The sequence below is a fragment of the Onychostoma macrolepis genome, chromosome 03 (assembly GCF_012432095.1).
Source record: "Onychostoma macrolepis isolate SWU-2019 chromosome 03, ASM1243209v1, whole genome shotgun sequence".
Classification (NCBI taxonomy): Eukaryota; Metazoa; Chordata; class Actinopteri; order Cypriniformes; family Cyprinidae; genus Onychostoma; species Onychostoma macrolepis.
Window position 1 is genome coordinate 45,068,809 of NC_081157.1, and position 18,411 is coordinate 45,087,219.

An 18,411-nucleotide genomic window follows, 5' to 3' on the forward strand; every position below is an offset into this window, starting at 1 on the left:
CTGCGACTCTTTACCGCTCCTCTGATGATGCATTACACACATCTCTTTGCTGCTTCACTTTCATTCCCTTTACGATTTCCATGCTCATTCTCCAGACCCTCACATTTAGCCCTCACATTTGTGTTACTGTCCCTTTAAGACTTCTGCATGCAAATAACCTCTGTGAACCGGGTGTGCCACTCACACATCCTGAAAAGTGAAGCTACGGGCTCTTTGATCGCCCCCTGGTGGCTGGCTGCAGTACAAGTCATAAACCCCGCCCTCTCCATGTAAACGAATGGGACTTCAGTCAAAATAAAAAAAATAAATTACACTTCCAATACAATTTTCCGAAATATGGTTTTGGTCATTTAAGGTAGTTGTTATCACGCTGATATATGTTCAATTGTTCGTTTTTGTGATGAGTTTCATTTTAGCTAGTAATTTGATGCTATAAAAACGGGGCGTGTCGTTATGGTTGATTGGGTCTGCGGGAGTTTGAGCGGGAGTTTGATTCCGCGGCTCCACCTTATGACACTACTGCGCAGACTCGGGCTCCAAACGAATCTCTACTGCGCAGACTATGGCTCCAAATTACGTCATTTTCTCAAGATGGCAACGGCCATACTGAGATCCTTTGGCTTCACTTTTCTATAGTGGAAGGAAGCGGAGATGCGTCGTTCATCTTTTTTTACAGTCTATGCTGTGAACTACATAATGTTGTGCTTCAAGTTGCTGATTTCTGAATGAGGTGTTTATAATGTATCCAAATGTGGGCGGGCATATGTTAATGAGTGTGCTGTGATGTCATACTCATGTAATTTAGATTCTAGTTGTGATTCAGACACATGCGCAGCTATGACTGATGTGTTTATGAAGCCGATTATTGGATATCTCAGCCACTCTTTCTGCTTGAATAAATGAATGTGTGTTCTGCTGTTAGTCAGCATTTATATTCATTTCTGGGCAGGACGAGTAACAATCATTTACAATGTGTAAACAGTGTTTACCGTTACTCACACACCTTCCGGAACGGCAGGGAGTTTATTGGCCCTTTGAGGAGCGAGAGAAAATGAGACGCGTCTTCGCTCATTACTCTGCTGCTGCTTCAGAAACACACAGATGGAGAGAACCAGGAGAAAACAGCAGATGAAATGATCCTCTGCTGTCAGAAGAGCAGAAGAGATTGTGGAGAAGAGTTTGATGTGCAAAATGAAAGATTTATTCATGTATCATAAGAGTGAAACACAAGGAGAGCTCATTTAGTAACCAAACACAGTGTTTAACAGAGCGGTAAAGGGTTAATTCACCACAAAAACTCGTATAACCTGCTTGATTGTGTTTTTATAAGGAATTTATTCTAACCATTTTTCAATGGTCATTTTACCTGCTAGCCATTTTAATTAATTTAACATTTAATTGTATAATACATTAATTTATTAATACCTTAAAAAAAAAAAAAAAAAAAAAAAAATATATATATATATAATTTTTCCATAAATGAATACATAATGTTTAATACATAATATCTAATTGTCATTAAATAATACATGTAAATAAATGTAAATACGCATGCACACACACGTGATATAATACACAATTAAATATATTTAAGTGATATAATACATAATTAAAAATAGCCTAAGTCTCTCTTTGATCTTTTGGTCTCGAGTCTTTTTTTTCTGTGTGTATCTGTGAAAATGTTTTGAGCTGTTTTATCATGCAGCAGGTGATAATCGTGCATCTGAGTTGGTAATGAAGTCTTAGAAATGAGATAAATGCACATGGAAAGCGACGTTGCATGTGATTCAGTATATTGACTTGTTTTAGATTTGAGACTTGTTTCATTAATATCAGTATATTTTGTCTTTCTGCACTACAAGATTTATTTTAACTTGTTCATTAATTCCTAAAGCCAATTAAATAATCACTTACTTTCGAGATACAATCCAAGAAAACAACTATTTATGCTGGTAATGCAGTGATGCTTCTCAAGTATAAGAAAAAAATCTTAATTTTTCAAGAATTCTTAGATGCTTTGATTGGAAATGATACATAATTACTCATAACGAATAGTATTTTTGCTGTGTAATGATTCTTGACATAATCAGCCTCACTAATGAGAAGTGAAGATGGTTTCTGGCCGGTTAGTTTGTATGGTGAGTCTCTGCTTTAGTGGAAACGCTTGATGAAATGAAGCTGAAGTGTGCAGATGTTGTAATCTGTGCGTGTCTCTTTCATAACACTTACAGTAGAAGGAATAAGTAATGACTTTGACGTACAAACCATTATACAACTCATTTCCAAATGATTCCCAGCGCTCCATATCATCTCAAAACGTCTAGAAGAGGAGAGAAAACAGAGAACAGACGAACTGCAGCGCTTGAAGCTGCGCCGACAGAAGCAGAAAACAGATTTTCAAAGGTGTGCAAGTTTTTTCTTGTACAGTGTGAGTCGTCGCCCGCAGAGAAACTCTCACACAGGATCTGACATCAAACGAGTCCTTCTGAAAGATCAGACCCGCGGGCCGCGCCGACTCCCACAGAACCCTCTTCAGATGGAGACACGCGCACGGAGATGTTCTGTGCCGAGCAAAAGCTCATGGACTTCAATGACGTCAGAAACTGTTTAGCTAAATGATAATGAAAAAGGAAAATCAGAGGACAAACAAATGAGGATTCAAAGGGTGTGACAGGAAAATGTTCTGTAACAGTGTCCTAAGACTTGACCATCATAAAATGAAATGAAAAATTTTTGGTAAAGCATGACAAATTTGCATATAATATAAAATGTATATTTATACATACAACACAATATAATAATAATAATTATTATTATTATATATATATATATATATATATATATATATATATATATATATATATATATATATATATATATATATATATATATATATATATATATATATACAGTGAGGAAAATAAGTATTTGAACACCCTGCTATTTTGCAAGTTCTCCCACTTAGAAATCATGGAGGGTCTGAAATTGTCATCGTAGGTGCATGTCCACTGTGAGAGACATAATCTAAAAAAAAAATCCAGAAATCACAATGTATGATTTTTAACTATTTATTTGTATGATACAGCTGCAAATAAGTATTTGAACACCTGAGAAAATCAATGTTAATATTTGGTACAGTAGCCTCTGTTTGCAATTACAGAGGTCAAATGTTTCCTGTAGTTTTTCACCAGGTTTGCACACACTGCAGGAGGGATTTTGGCCCACTCCTCCACACAGATCTTCTCTAGATCAGTCAGGTTTCTGGCCTGTCGCTGAGAAACACGGAGTTTGAGCTCCCTCCAAAGATTCTCTATTGGGTTTAGGTCTGGAGACTGGCTAGGCCACGCCAGAACCTTGATATGCTTCTTACAGAGCCACCCCTTGGTTATCCTGGCTGTGTGCTTCGGGTCATTGTCATGTTGGAAGACCCAGCCTCGACCCATCTTCAATGCTCTAACTGAGGGAAGGAGGTTGTTCCCCAAAATCTCACAATACATGGCCCCGGTCATCCTCTCCTTAATACAGTGCAGTCGCCCTGTCCCATGTGCAGAAAAACACCCCCAAAGCATGATGCTACCACCCCCATGCTTCACAGTAGGGATGGTGTTCTTGGGATGGTACTCATCATTCTTCTTCAAACACGTTTAGTGGAATTATGACCAAAAAGTTATATTTTGGTCTCATCTGACCACATGGACTCCTCTGGATCATCCAAATGGTCATTGGCAAACTTAAGTCGGGCCTGGACATTGGCACTGGTTTAAGCAGGGGAACCTTCCGTGCCATGCATGATTTCAAACCATGACGTCTTAGTGTATTACCAACAGTAACCTTGGAAACGGTGGTCCCAGCTCTTTTCAGGTCATTGACCAGCTCCTCCCGTGTAGTTCTGGGCTGATTTCTCACCTTTCTTAGGATCATTGAGACCCCACGAGGTGAGATCTTGCATGGAGCCCCAGTCCGAGGGAGATTGACAGTCATGTTTAGCTTCTTCCATTTTCTAATGATTGCTCCAGCAGTGGACCTTTTTTCACCAAGCTGCTTGGCAATTTCCCCGTAGCCCTTTCCAGCCTTGTGGAGGTGTACAATTTTGTCTCTAGTGTCTTTGGACAGCTCTTTGGTCTTGGCGGTGTTAGTAGTTGGATTCTTACTGATTGTATGGGGTGGACAGGTGTCTTTATGCAGCTAACGACCTCAAACAGGTGCATCTAATTTAGGATAATAAATGGAGTGGAGGTGGACATTTTAAAGGCAGACTAACAGGTCTTTGAGGGTCAGAATTCTAGCTGATAGACAGGTGTTCAAATACTTATTTGCAGCTGTATCATACAAATAAATAGTTAAAAATCATACATTGTGATTTCTGGATTTTTTTTTAGATTATGTCTCTCACAGTGGACATGCACCTACGATGACAATTTCAGACCCCTCCATGATTTCTAAGTGGGAGAACTTGCAAAATAGCAGGGTGTTCAAATACTTATTTTCCTCACTGTATATATATATAATGTGTATGTGTGTGTGTGTGTATTTAGTACATATAATATACAGTGAATAATTTATCTTAATTTACGTAACTTTATTATTTTAAATAATAAGATTATAGTGAGACAGAGAGCATATATATAATATATATACAGTATAACTTACAATGGAATTTTATGTATATTATACATAATATTAGAGGTCGACGGCACCGATAGTTGATTGCCGCAACTATCCGTCATCTGCAAAAATCCATGCCGATAGTTTTCTGGTTTGCAACCGTTGCTGGAGTGGCTAAGAATGGTCTGCTGGCATTATACAGTACGAGAGCGGCCTCTAGAGGCGGAAATCACTGACAGCACGTGTTGTTTATTTTGACACGTGACACTGTGCGCTGCACAGAGCGGGAAACTCCAGACGCGCATTTAAATACAGCCGACAGAAAATCCTGCCGCAGAACAGAGCGCCATTCACATAGTTTTCTATTAAATTACATTATATGTGTCCCAAATCGTTGTGAATGTACATAATGACTTCACCCTAGGCTATAAATTATGCATTGTGCATTTATCAGCAAAACGTTTGTCTTTCTGTGGCTCTAATAAAGTCTGAATGCTTCATATAGAGCGCTGTAATAAATCGCGCTTTCACTTTCCGCTTGCTCTGTGTTTTTTAAACACCGAACTTCAAATTCATTTATTGTTCATTGTTCATTCTTGGAGCAAACTTATGTCCGTTTGGTGATTAAGTAAATTGTTTTAGACCGCCACTGGATTTGAACTCAAAGCGTCTGGTGTGTGTGTGTTACCTCTGAGTTCTCCTAGACGCAGCGCTGCGCTTTTGCCCGGTGTAAGACTAATTTTTTTAATTTTTTTTTTATTAGACAATTATCAAGTGTTAAAAATAGAAACAAATAAAGTGTGTGAGTACAAATACAATATCCATATGTATATAATTTTAATGCTATGGCCTTGTGTAGATATTTAAAGATGGTCATCTTTAAGCATGACTGTTGAAATTAAATGGTAATACTTAACAATAAGAGTCCATTCATAGCATTAATGAAAACTGTAGAAGTATTGTTCCTTGTTAGTGTGTTCATTTCAACATTCACTATTAACTACTAATAGGCTATTTTTAAATTTTAAGGTTTCTTCTTCTTTTAACATTAGCAAACTATGAAATAACTTTAATGATCAATATAGTAAATAATATTAATATTTTTATTCATTTACAAAGTATGGTTTAGTACTGTTACTGCTTTTTTTTAAATAGTAAAGCACTAGCTTTCTTTCAGTATCCATTTTGAAAACTATCGGTTGATTAATCGGTAGCGGCCAGTGTGGTCCAACCTAGCTATCGGTATCGGTAAAATCCACTATCGGTCGACCTCTACATAATATATTCATTATAATTTGAATAAATTACATTCATATCATTAATAAAAAATATCTGTGTATGCAAGAAAATCTTTGATCTTCTGTTGCAGGAAAGTCTTTTGTAACACCGTATCCTATAGACTGGGCAGAGGCAGTGATAATATTTTTTATATCAGTCTAAGTTGGATGAGACATTTTATTGCTCCCTTGGTTTCTGTAAAGTCAAGGAGACTTCTAAACAGAAATCTAAACAAAGTTAACATTCCCATTCACTTTTTCCAGGTTTAAACCAATACCCTGATGGTTTGAAAAGGCCATTTGTTTATACGCCTCTACGAAATGAGCGACAAATTACGACAAAAACTCCTGAAGCTTCTTCTTAAATCAGATCAGAGAGACAAAGAGACAATGAGAGGAGAAAAACCAGTGAAGTCATAACAGCAGTGAGCCTCACACCAAACGCTGCACTGTCGTTAAATCAATAAGTCGTTATCTTTAATGGGATAAGCACTTTGGAAACTAATTGAAAACAGCTCCATTTACCTCGCCAGCCCCTTAATGCAAACAACACTGCTGTTCTGAGCGCAAGAAAAACCCTCGTCGTGTCCCGGGGTCTGCAGCGGGATCATTTGCTAAAGCGCTTGTCTTGAAATCTCCATATAGAGTCGTTTGAGAGGCCCGAAGATTCACACTCAAACCCTGGAACAGACCGTAGAGTCACTGCTAAACGTCCTACCTGGCGCTGTAACGCAAACGTGAATAAACGGCAGGTGAATTGTTGGGCTCGGGTGGATGTGAGCGTTTAAGCCGCTGGCAGCTGCAGGCGTCTCAAGTGTTCGGATCCATAATGTAATGGCGAACATCACTTATCTGACAGAGCGGCTTAAAGAAAATATTGATTTATCTTTAAGCAAATGTTCTTAAGCTAAAATCCAATCAAAAGCTTTAGTGGCAGCGAGCCAGTGAAACCACAGAGTGCTGGAGAAGATGGTCTTGTGAAATGCCAGTGCTTACAGTGAAGTGGCCGATTTGCAAGGAAAATATGTATATACATTTTTGTGTATGTGTGTGCGTGCATTTGATTGCATGGAAGTTAAGCACATTTCCATATATGAATATATCCCATATACATGCTTTTATATGAACATTTCATATGTATGCGTGTGTGTGAATTTTGAAGTATTAAATATTTTTAAAGGTTACATTTATATACAATTTTACAAATAAACTAACAATGTAAGTGTATTGTAAAATCTATATGTAGACATCCAGTTAATATATAATTATTGTTAAATGTTGATATTAAATGTTTACATGGAATTGTTAAATATTAAATTATTTTATGTAGGTATAAGAATGTGTATATACTACAATTATATAATTAATAAATGTTGCATATTATGTTTATCTAATTGTAATGTAATAATTATGTAACTAATAATATAAATATATTTTATATTTTCATATATGTATAAAGTATAGCCCAATGCATACAACATAAAAAGATATGCTGTTAAATATTTTATATATTTAGCATATAATAATCATTTATTGTCATCATAACATATCATATTAAAAATAGTATATATATATATATATATATATGTATGTATGTATGTTTTTTTTTGTATATTATGTATACACAGCAAATATCAGCTTATCATACTGAAATGTTTGTATAATACATAATATATTAATTGTACTAATAATACAATTATATTTATATATTATTTTAGGTTGTATCAGTGTATTCTCATTATCTCATTTTATATATATCTCATTATCTCTAATACAATCCCGCCCCCTCGCGGCTCGGCCGTTCATATTTAAATATCCACATGAGACGCGTGCACATGTAAATGCCCAACGCAAACAAAGCGTAAGGAGATCGTTCATTGCGGCTACTGTTCGTTTCTGGAAGAAGACGCGCTGAGTAAAGGCAGGATTTCCCTCAAAAGAAGAACAAGATTTCATCCAGTAGAGGAGATCAATCTGATGAGTAAGTAATGTTTCTTTTTTTGCATTAGTTATGTGTTATTGTGACATAAACTTGAACACATTTACTAGTTGGGTTGTTCCCAAACAACAACATGATGAATGCTACGCAATGTTTAGACCATGTCTATTATTAATCTTTTGTTCACAAATAGATTTTAATAGTGTGCTAAACAATAATAATTAGTTTCTCAGGTATAATTATTATTATTATTATTTTAAGATAGTACAAAGCATGCGTGAGTCTATGGCTACAAAACCTACAGATGCTCCTGATATTATCATGCTCACAAATGTTGTTTTTTTTTTTTTTAATCAGATACCTGCACCACAGATGAATCCTGATGACTTTCTTCAAACTGTTTTCCTACTACACTGATATTCTATGGTAAAACAAGCTCCTTGACTACTGATTATGTTTTTTTCTTCTTGAATCCATGGAAAGAAGTAGAAACATTTAAACACGTAAATATCAGGTATGATTTACTTGTTTCACTTGTTGAACAGAATCTGTTGCAGGAATGACTCAAAGTCTGTTCACATCTCTGTGGTTAGATCAGTGTGCGTAATAATGTATTTTACCCTCATTATGTATGTTTTGATTATACTGTGTTGTAAATAAAATACAAATAATAATAAAAAAAAACATTTTTTCAATCTCCTCACATTCTCTCTTACCTGCCTCACAGTCACACTGATGGGCCATTAGGGGAGGGCCCTTTGTCTCTCAGGTGAGAATCACTTAATATTCAAGGCCATTGCCACTCCCCCACATATAGACATTCGATCACAAAACGTGTCTTTAAAAATTTAAATCAATATATTGTTTTCTGTGAATGAGTAAGCAGAATGATTTTCACATCATTTTGACATGAATATTCTAGCCTACAAGACTGATTATTCAAAAGTCTTATTCGGAACTATTCAGTATGTGTTTTATGGCTTATTTCAGCTACACCCCCCCCCCCCCCAAAAAAAAAACACTTACTTACCACGCATAATCTTTAAAAAAAAAAAAAAATGCAAACATATACATCAATCTCACATATTATTGTAACACAGTTTGTGCTGAACAGAAAAAAAAAAAACATGTTGGCCAATAGTATGTTATAAGTAGCTGAAATAAGCACAAATGTCAGGGCATGTCAAAACATCTCAAGGGCCCCAAAATCACTTCAGACCCCAGAGTTGGTATGTGTTGTACCTTTTAACTGAATTAAATGAGAAAAACAGTTACTGTTTTTATGGTGTATGTTTCTGTAATATATAATTGTATGTGAATCGTTTTTATTTTCAGTGTACAGTTAGTGTGTGTGTATTTGTTTCTTGTTTGAGTCTCTCCTCTGTGAAGTGTCGTGGGGTCAGAGTGTGTCCGTTTAGCATTGCGTCTGGTTTATCTAGGAAGTCGTGTGACCTGAGCTTCCATGGGCCCTTCAGACAATTCCAGGGGCCATGCGGCCCTCGTCCCATGTGTGGGAACGACTGCATGCTCCACACAAACATGTTTGTGAATTAGCGGGTTAGGGCACCATCTGGATGATGCAAGCACTAATGGAGCCGAGCAATTACGCTTGACTTTGAGTGGACGGGCGTCATGAGGAATTATCCCTGGATGTGTTTACAGGTAGATGTTGCCTATTAGTTTTAATGATCAACAGCGATATAACTCGACCCAGGCTGTTGACCAAACCGCGAGGTTAACAGCTAGAAGTGACAGCAGCATGTTGACGGTTTCTTCTCAGTCGAGTGGGGGCTCAGAAACGCTCTCTTGGAGCTAGCAAACAAGTTGAGGAGTGTGTTGGGATGCTAACGCTCGCGCGCCGTACCCTTGAACGAGTCTCTGTGCTTAAATTAGCTGTGCAAAACGCTAATGTGAGTAATGGAATTGCGTGTTGAGGGCGCAAATAAATGATTTAATGCAAATATTGAGCATCACTCCTACTGCCAATTAAGCTAACCGGTTTTAGCCGTAAGTGATTTTATTACATTAGCACGCCGTGGCTCTGACTGCATTAGTGACGGTTTAATCAGTCAGTAAATCAAATTAGCACAAGTGACAGACGGGAGAAGAAACGTGCGTGTCTCCGATGAGTACCTTAAGATCACACCTGCAAACCTCGCCGGGGAAATCCACATCCACACACTTTAACGTGATTCAAGAGCCGAAACACAAGAAACTGTTTCTGAAGTAAAGCATCAGTCAGTGGTTGTTGACTACACTTACAGGACCTAAAAAGTGGTATCATGTCTGTTCTGTTTGGGGAAAAAATGCTGCTTGTGTGAAAATTCAATTAATCATAAACTCATTAGTTGTCAGCGCTGTAAAATAAAATAAAATAAATGGTTTATTAAAATTTGGATCCTGAAGCAAAACCTGTTTAAAACAGTGCAATCTATGCCAGAGTTATTTTCTGTTAAAATTAAAACCTATAAAAAAATCATTAAATTAAATTAAATGAATTAAAATATATCAATATATATTTTTTTCTATTTGAATATTTTTCCCTTTTTCATTTTAGTGTTTAAAATTATTATTTTCACTAATCAAAAGGTATGTATTATTGATTAATATCATGAAGGTTTAATAACAATTTAACAGTTTTTGAAAAAATTATTGAAATAAATCTTTTTATTTTATCTTATCTTAAAATTTAATCCTTTTTTTTTTTTTTTTTTTGTACAATAATAGGGTCCTATGAATTTAGAATTTTTCTCCCTTCACAAATTCTGTGGTGTCTGTTTTAATTTTCTGGGTTTATGAGTTAATACAAATTAATTAAATAATGCATTAATTCTTTAAATTTATTGTTTTAAAAACACTAATCATTCATTTAAAAAAAACGAGGTTTTATTTATTTATTTATCTCTCTGTCTGTCTATCTATCTTTTTGGTTTACTAAAGGTTGTGTTATCTGTTGTAATTATCCTGAATTTATAATTTAATGCACATTTATTATTGAAAACATGTTAAAGAAATGAAGGCATGAAACATTTAACAATTTAATGAATCTTTTAAAATGTAATAGCGTATACATGGAATAGTAATGGACATTTTATAATGTCATAGCTCTTGCATATTGTTGCTCTTTTGTTGGTTTTGATTGCTTCTATGGTCCTCATTTGTAAGTCGCTTTGGATAAAAGCGTCTGATAAATAACTAAATGTAAATGTAATCAAATGGAAATGTAACAGTTCTATTTATATATTTATTTATTTAAGTGCAGACAGAGGTTTATTGTTAAAATTAAAACATGGAAGAAATTTTTAAATTAAAATGTAATAAAATTTTTAATAATTTTATTGCTATTATTACTACTTTGAAACGTTTACTCTACTGTGCAGTAATATAGTCATGATTTCTTGTCATGAAGTTAAACCAGACTTTTATTTTGATGGTTTGCTGTGAAGACTTGATTTTTTTGTGTGTATATGATATGACAATATTTTTATCAAAAGAAATGGTGAAATGCTCACAAATTGACTCTCAGAGCAGCTCTGGAGATGAAGTTCATGTCCTCATATTAGTCAGGCAGCAAATATTGAAGACACTGTGAGCTTCACATGTGCTTGGGTTTATGTAGTAAACAAAACAGAACACACAAACTTCATATTTAAGTAGTCTTTTTTGCTGTTTAATATTTACAGACACTAGTCTATATGGCAATTAAGTGTACAGCCCTACTTTTGATTTATTTATCCAAATTTATCCAAATTCCATCACATTCCCTGTTTTACAGAAAATTCCATGACTGGATTCCGCAATTCCATTCTGCATTCTGCATTCTGTGCTGTAAACTCATCAGATCTTCATGTCTGGTTTACCAAGCGCCGAGTGTTTTCATACCACCACAGGCCTGACAGAATGAGTCCTGTCAGTATTAGACTGATAATCTCAGCTGAATAAACTGGGTCTGGTGTTGAGGTGGTTGTTGTGGTGTGAAAGTGTCTCTCACAGAGCTTGATGAATCTGCCTCAGTGAATCGCCCGGAGTCCCTCTTCAGATTCTGTCTTTCAGTCTTTCATCAGTGCAGAGTTTATTGGATGTGGAGTGTGTTCATGTGTGTGTTTGCGTGTTCACCCGACGGCCATGACGCGCTTTAAAGATGCAGTGTCTATTGAATGGCGCTGAGCCTCTGACACTGCTGTTCATGAAAGAGACATGTTCCAGACAGACGGAGGACTGCAAACATATCCATCTCAAACTCACAACTGTGCTTTACAACATCGCAGAATTTTTGTTGGTCTGAGCTGCTCATTAGCTTCACGTTGGACATTTAAATCACAGTTAAAATGTCATTTCATTGTGTTAAATACCAAAATATCATAGTGGCACCAGTGCTCAAATGATGCTCAAGCTTATCTTACACCAAACTGCACTTTTCTGAGACACTTATTATTATTATTATTATTATTTTTTTTTTTTAAACAACTGATGTCAAGGTGATTTTACATGCATACATAAAGTCAGTTCCCTTTAAGTTTGCACTGCTGTCCTGAAGAAGATCCGCCTTCATTACACCATGCAATTTTGGTTATAATTACATATATATATATATATATATATATATTTTATATATATATTTTTTAATGAATAATTAATATATATAATTTTTTAAACATAATCATTGAAACATAATCATTTTTTAAATATAAAAGTCTTAATTTGTTGAAAATACTCACCAAGTCGTTGTATAATTCACTCGCTGCTGCTGTTGGACCAGATATGAACTAGCTGCCATGCTCTAACACGTCATGAGCTTTGATGTTGTTATGGAGTACTGCTATATTTTTAGTAATGAAATGAGTGTGTTTCATATCTCCAGTGTGTGTTTTCTCTCTAATTAACTGTTGCTTCTTCCTCTGACGACTCCACCGGCTAATGAGGACGTTCAGAGGAAAGAAGTAATGAAGAGCTGCTGTCTGATGTCTTCCTCTGTCTCTGTTTGTCCAAACTCAAGTTGGCTTCCATCAGCGTTGTCTGCTGAGTCAAGGATAGCTGTCATTACTGCTCATATAGCCAGTGTTAGCGATGAGCTGGAAGTCTGAAGTGTTTGTTCTCCAGATATGAGTGGTTCCTCATGTCATCACTGCAGTGAGAAATGCATTGGCTGCTCTTCCTGTGCTTCACTTACACAAATGAGTCCAGTCTGCTTCCAGACCAGCTGTGAAGCTACTGGAGTTTCTTTCGTCAGAACTGATTTTTGCTGCTTCCTCAGTTGGCTTTTAACATTTTGAACTTAATTCCATTGTATTCAATTAAAATGTAATAATACATTTGTGAAATGGACTGAATCCAGTTTGCTTTATCACGCAGTTGATGAATGTTTGATTTGATTTAATTTTTTTTTTTTTTTTAATCTAACACCATTATGTGCATTTAATTACACAGTTCATTTAATTGTTCATGCAATTATTTTTTAATCATAACTATTTATTTATTTTGCTTAATTGGTCCTTTAGATTTGCATCTAGTAACCTCTGTGCGTGTGTTTGTTTATTTATTCATTTATTTATATTCAGATCTAGTGTATTTATTTATTTTATTTTATTTATTTTTTTTACCAAGTTTATTTATATAGCCCATTTCATGCACAATGGTAATTCAAAGTGCTTTACATAAAAGGAAATAAAATAATCATAAAAAATAATCAAAATAATAAAACCAGAAATTTAAGAAACGTATCAAATGATTTCAAATTTGATTTAAAATGAATTTAGAACAGTTAAAAATAAAAATGATTATACATGCAATACAGTGCAGTCAGTTCGGACGTACAGTAGCGCAGTGTTCATTCAACAAATGCACAGCTAAACAGATGAGTTTTGAGTCTGGATTTAAATGTGGCTAATGTTTTAGCACATCTGATCTCATCTGGAAGCTGGTTCCAACTGCGAGCGGCATAATAGCTAAAAGCGGACTCCCCTTGTTTTGTGTGAACCCTTGGTATTTCTAACTGACTCGATCCTAATGATCTGAGTGGTCTGTTAGGTTTATATTCAGTGAGCATATCTCCAATGTATTTAGGTCCTAGGCCATTGAGTGATTTATAAACGAGTAAAAGTACTTTAAAATCAATCCTAAATGTAACTGGAAGCCAGTGTAAGGACCTGAGGACAGGTGTGATATGCTCAGATTTTCTGGTTCTAGTCAGAATCCTGGCAGCAGCGTTCTGGATGAGCTGCAGCGGTCTAATGGTCTTCTTGGGAAGGCCGGTGAGGAGACCATTACAATAATCCACCCTGCTGGTGATAAAGGCATGAACAAGTTTCTCAGAGTCTTGACTGGAAACAAAACCTCTAATTCTTGCAATGTTTTTGAGATGATAGTATGCTGATTTAGTTACTGCTTTGACATGACTACTAAAACTACGGTCTGACTCCAGAATCACCCCAAGATTTTTGACTTGATTTTTTTGTTGTGTTTTATGTAGTAGTGTTTCATTCATTCATTCATTCATTCATTCATTCATTCATATTATTTTATATAGTTCTGGTTTGGAGTCTTTGCATCTGGTAGCCATAGCACAATTAATTAATTAATTATTAATTTACAGTTTTTGTTGAAATCAGAGATTTTCTGAACTTTAAGATTATTGGATTTGTTGTTGTTGTTGTTGTTTTTAATGAAAGGAAAACCCTGTAGTGTGAGTGTGGAGACATCCGGTTTGAGCAAATAAACCCCTGACCCTCCAGATCAACCTGGCAACAGGCCCCACTCCGCCTCTGTTCATCGGGACAGCGAGACGGCCGAAAATCAATGCACAGCATCTCAATTAATCTGCCGGAAGGTCATTGATTAGTAAACAACCACGTCTCTTTAAAAGCCCTGATCAGTTCATCATCACCAAACACGAACATTCACATGTTGTGTCCACTTCAATAATATTAATTCATTTATTAAAAAAAAAAAAAATAAAGCATATATATATATATATATATATATATATATATATATTAGAGGAGATTATTTATTTATTTATTTCCTTTGAATTTGCATCTAGATTATGGTGATTATGGTGCTAATGATCAAATTAATAATTATTTGTGACAGAGATGCATCCCTCCCATGGTGGTTTGCATTATGCATGTGAACTAATGAGTGTTTTTATGATTAAACTCAAACAGTGAGAGAAATATTAAAAGATGCACAGTAGTTTATTTCACTGTCAGTGCAGACAGAACAATGTTTCCTTGCTTGTTTCCTTTTATTCTTGTTTATTTTTATTTTATTTATTTATTTTTGTGGTGAAGGAGGGAAGCAGAGAGTGAAGGACGAAAGAATAGGTTCATTGCAGCTTTAATAATGCGTGCTATGGAGTAAATGAACCGTTCTCTGCTACACTAACATTCTCTCTCTCTCTCTCACACACACACACACTTGTTTTCCTTACATAAGGCGGTCCACCGTTTTTTGCCAAATTGTGGGGTCCACCCTTTCCAGTGGATCTACGCACACGCACACACACGCACACGCACACGCACACAGAGTTAAGTGTTATTTGTGTTTTCGCTCACTGTAGTGAGATGAGCTGTAATGTACTAATGAAAGTCCTGTATCACTTCACTTACAGTCTGATTCTTTCACTGTGTGATTTTATTCATTATCAGGTTATGAATCTCAGTATGATGATAAATCGCTTCATTTTCTGACTCTCAGTGGATGATTCTTTGCTCATTAAACAGATTTTAGGTGCTGGATTTTATAAATCAAAGTGTTTGTGAGACTGAGCTCAAAAACAGATTACAAAGCCCCTCTTTCTCCAAAATTCTGACTTAAAATCTACTGATGTAATTTTGATGTAATTTCTCAAAATTGTGACTTTATGTCTGTATATTTTGCCTAAGCGATGTGATATTATGCCTACATTTGTATATATTTCTACATTTGTATGGGCTTTTGAAATGAAAAATAATTATAATTCTCATTATTTGTGTCAGTATTTTCATATTTTTACAACCGTCGTGTCTTCCATTTTCATTTGAAATTTTTTTTTTAATGTTTGTTTATATATATATATATATATATGTATGTATATGTATATATATTTATATGGATGGATACACACACACACACACACACACACACACACACACACACACACACACACAGTGTATATAATAACATTAAATACATATTTAATCTATATATTTATTTATTTATTTATTCAAAAAATAGAAATATTAAATATAAAAGTACATTAATAATACAATATTATTCAAAATAAACAACAATAACAGTAACTCATTCAAGATGTCAAACGTTCCTCCTTTGCATTTATAAGGACTGAAAGGAAGATATACATTTTTTTTTTTACATTATTTGAGTCTATACTTTCACAATACATCAGTCTGTTTTTAAGCACCTGATCTGTTGCACCTTCAATTCAGATCACTTATGAGTGTGTGTGTGTGTGTGTGTGTGTGTGTGTGGCTCTGGAGGTCAGCATTGCCCTAAGTGATTAGTGAGCTCCAGCCAAACAGACACACACACACACACACAGACACAGTCACTGCGGCAGCTACAAGCATCGACAGGCTCTCTCTCTCTCTCTCTTTCTCTCTCTGTAGCGTTTAATCGCAGTGTTAATATTTGATGCAGTCAGTGCAGGAGGTTGTGGAGTCTGCGGATTGAGATAAAAATCTACAGACATGCGTCACATGACACAACACAAACCCAACGACTCGAGCAGAACACACAACTTCCCGCGAGACTCACAAATAACAGCAGAAACGCCTCTAAGAGCAGTGTGCAGCAGTCGCTGTGATTAAATCACTCACCGATGTTTCTGCCTGCAGATGAATCTTTGATGTGCTCATGTGCTTGTATAGATGGTGTGTACATGCTGATATTATAGTACACTGAAAAAAAATGGGCGTAGGATTTACTTTTTTCTATCAGAAATTGAGAAATTTCACAAATAATTACAAAGAAAATGCAAGTAATGCAATGAATTATGTGAAATTTTAAAACAGAAGAATTAATAATCTTTGTTTTATTTACAAATATTATTTATTTTTTTTTTTTGTGTGTGGAGATGGTTGGATCCAGATGATGATGATGACGATGTGTGTGTGTGTGTGTTGGCACCTCTGTAAAGGCTGTTTTGCTCTTAAATAATATATGTGCTGTCGACACAAGCGTGTTTCTGTCTGTGTATGTGTGTGCACGCTAGTGAAGGCCAAATGTGCTCATTAATATAGTAAAATATCATAACGACATTTTGTGTGTCATCGCTAGTTCAAAATGCTTTCAGATAGTCCTGGTGATATTTGTCTTAAAATCTAATGATCTGCACAGGGTTTGGAGAAATGATCACTAACCTGATAGTCAATCAAAAAAAAAAACCTAAGATTAAAAGCTGATATGCATATGTGAACCTTTAGCATTTTGTTTCAGCTGTTGTTTTTGAAAATTTTATATGTAAAAAATGTGCATGTGCAAATGAAAGAAAAGTCACACATTAGGTCTCTTCATATCTGTGTTTGTCTTGAAAAAACAAACAAAAAAATGGTTTTCTCACGTGTCTCCTTTAGAGTCTCAACAGTGTCTCAAACTGTGCTCAGATTAACCAAGATGCCGAAGACATCGATTTTTATTGCATATATTTTGCAAGACAATATTTCATTTCTTGCAAAATGTGATGACTGTTTAGAGCAATTAGGATGTTTCACATCATAAGATTTAGCCCAAAATTTCATTAATGCAATACGAATTAATGAATTAATGCAATTTAATCCATTCATAAGCATTTATGGATCGTGGTTGTATTGCCTTTATGCTAACTGTAATCAGATACAAATAAATAAATAATAAAATCAATAAAAACAGCTTCATTAAAAAAATGAAAATCTTTTTGGAAAATAATTGAAGTTACAAAAACGTAAGATGTTTTAGATGTGTTAAAGTAATGAGAATTTGTGTGAAAATGTGCATGGAAAAAATCAGTGCAAAAAAATCTTAATTGGTCTCAAAAATAGGCTTTATTTTAAGAATACGTTTGTGTTTTTCCTGTTTTTTCATTTTGGGGTGAGACACCTAGATGTGTTATCAGAACCCATAAAGTCAGTGTAAAACTTTTAAATAGAGAGAGAAATCACAAGAACGAGAAGCACATTTGTGTTTTAGGATAAATAAAGTCGATATTTGACTACAGTATAGCTGAGTGTTTATTGTCATGTTTCTGTGTGTGTTTTGTGGTCAGGTGGTGTGTGTAAGTCGCAGTGCGGGAGGCTCCTGAGCGATCACCTGTGCCGATTAGGACTTCCTCTCTTCAGCACGCGGGTGAGAGACACGCTCTCTGTGTGTGTGTGTTGATCCAGTGTGGTTTGTTTGTGCGATCATGATTGATTTGAACAGGTGGATTTGTGCTTGACTTGATGACATCACTCTTCCCTCAGCGTTCGGTCACGGTCCGAGAGCCGCGGTGTGTGCGGCGGAGCAGGTGTGTCGCATTCGGTTTAATGCGATGGTGTGTGTGTTGTTGTGATGTATTTGTGATGCTGTTTGTCGAGCCTGAGAGAAACAACAGGTGCGATTCGTAAAGTTGCAGCA

At 35.5% G+C, this 18,411-nt stretch overlaps 1 protein-coding gene across 16 annotated transcripts in view; it reads left to right on the top strand.

Moving 5' to 3' along the window:
* rbfox3b (RNA binding fox-1 homolog 3b) overlaps positions 1–18,411 on the top strand; it is a 307,431-nt gene that overhangs the window by 173,488 nt on the left and 115,532 nt on the right. For 13 of the 16 annotated variants that reach the window (XR_009269999.1, XM_058769587.1, XM_058769580.1 and 10 more), the window contains one exon: positions 18,062–18,141. The exons of 2 other annotated variants lie outside the window; for them this stretch is intronic. Coding sequence is in view for 12 of the 14 variants with exons in the window: in XM_058769587.1 (XP_058625570.1) it covers positions 18,062–18,141 (80 nt within the window). In the remaining 2 variants the exon portion in view is untranslated. Of the gene's footprint in view, positions 1–18,061; positions 18,142–18,257; positions 18,302–18,411 lie in introns of those variants that run through there. One more of the 16 variants, XM_058769591.1, reaches the window with a different exon arrangement.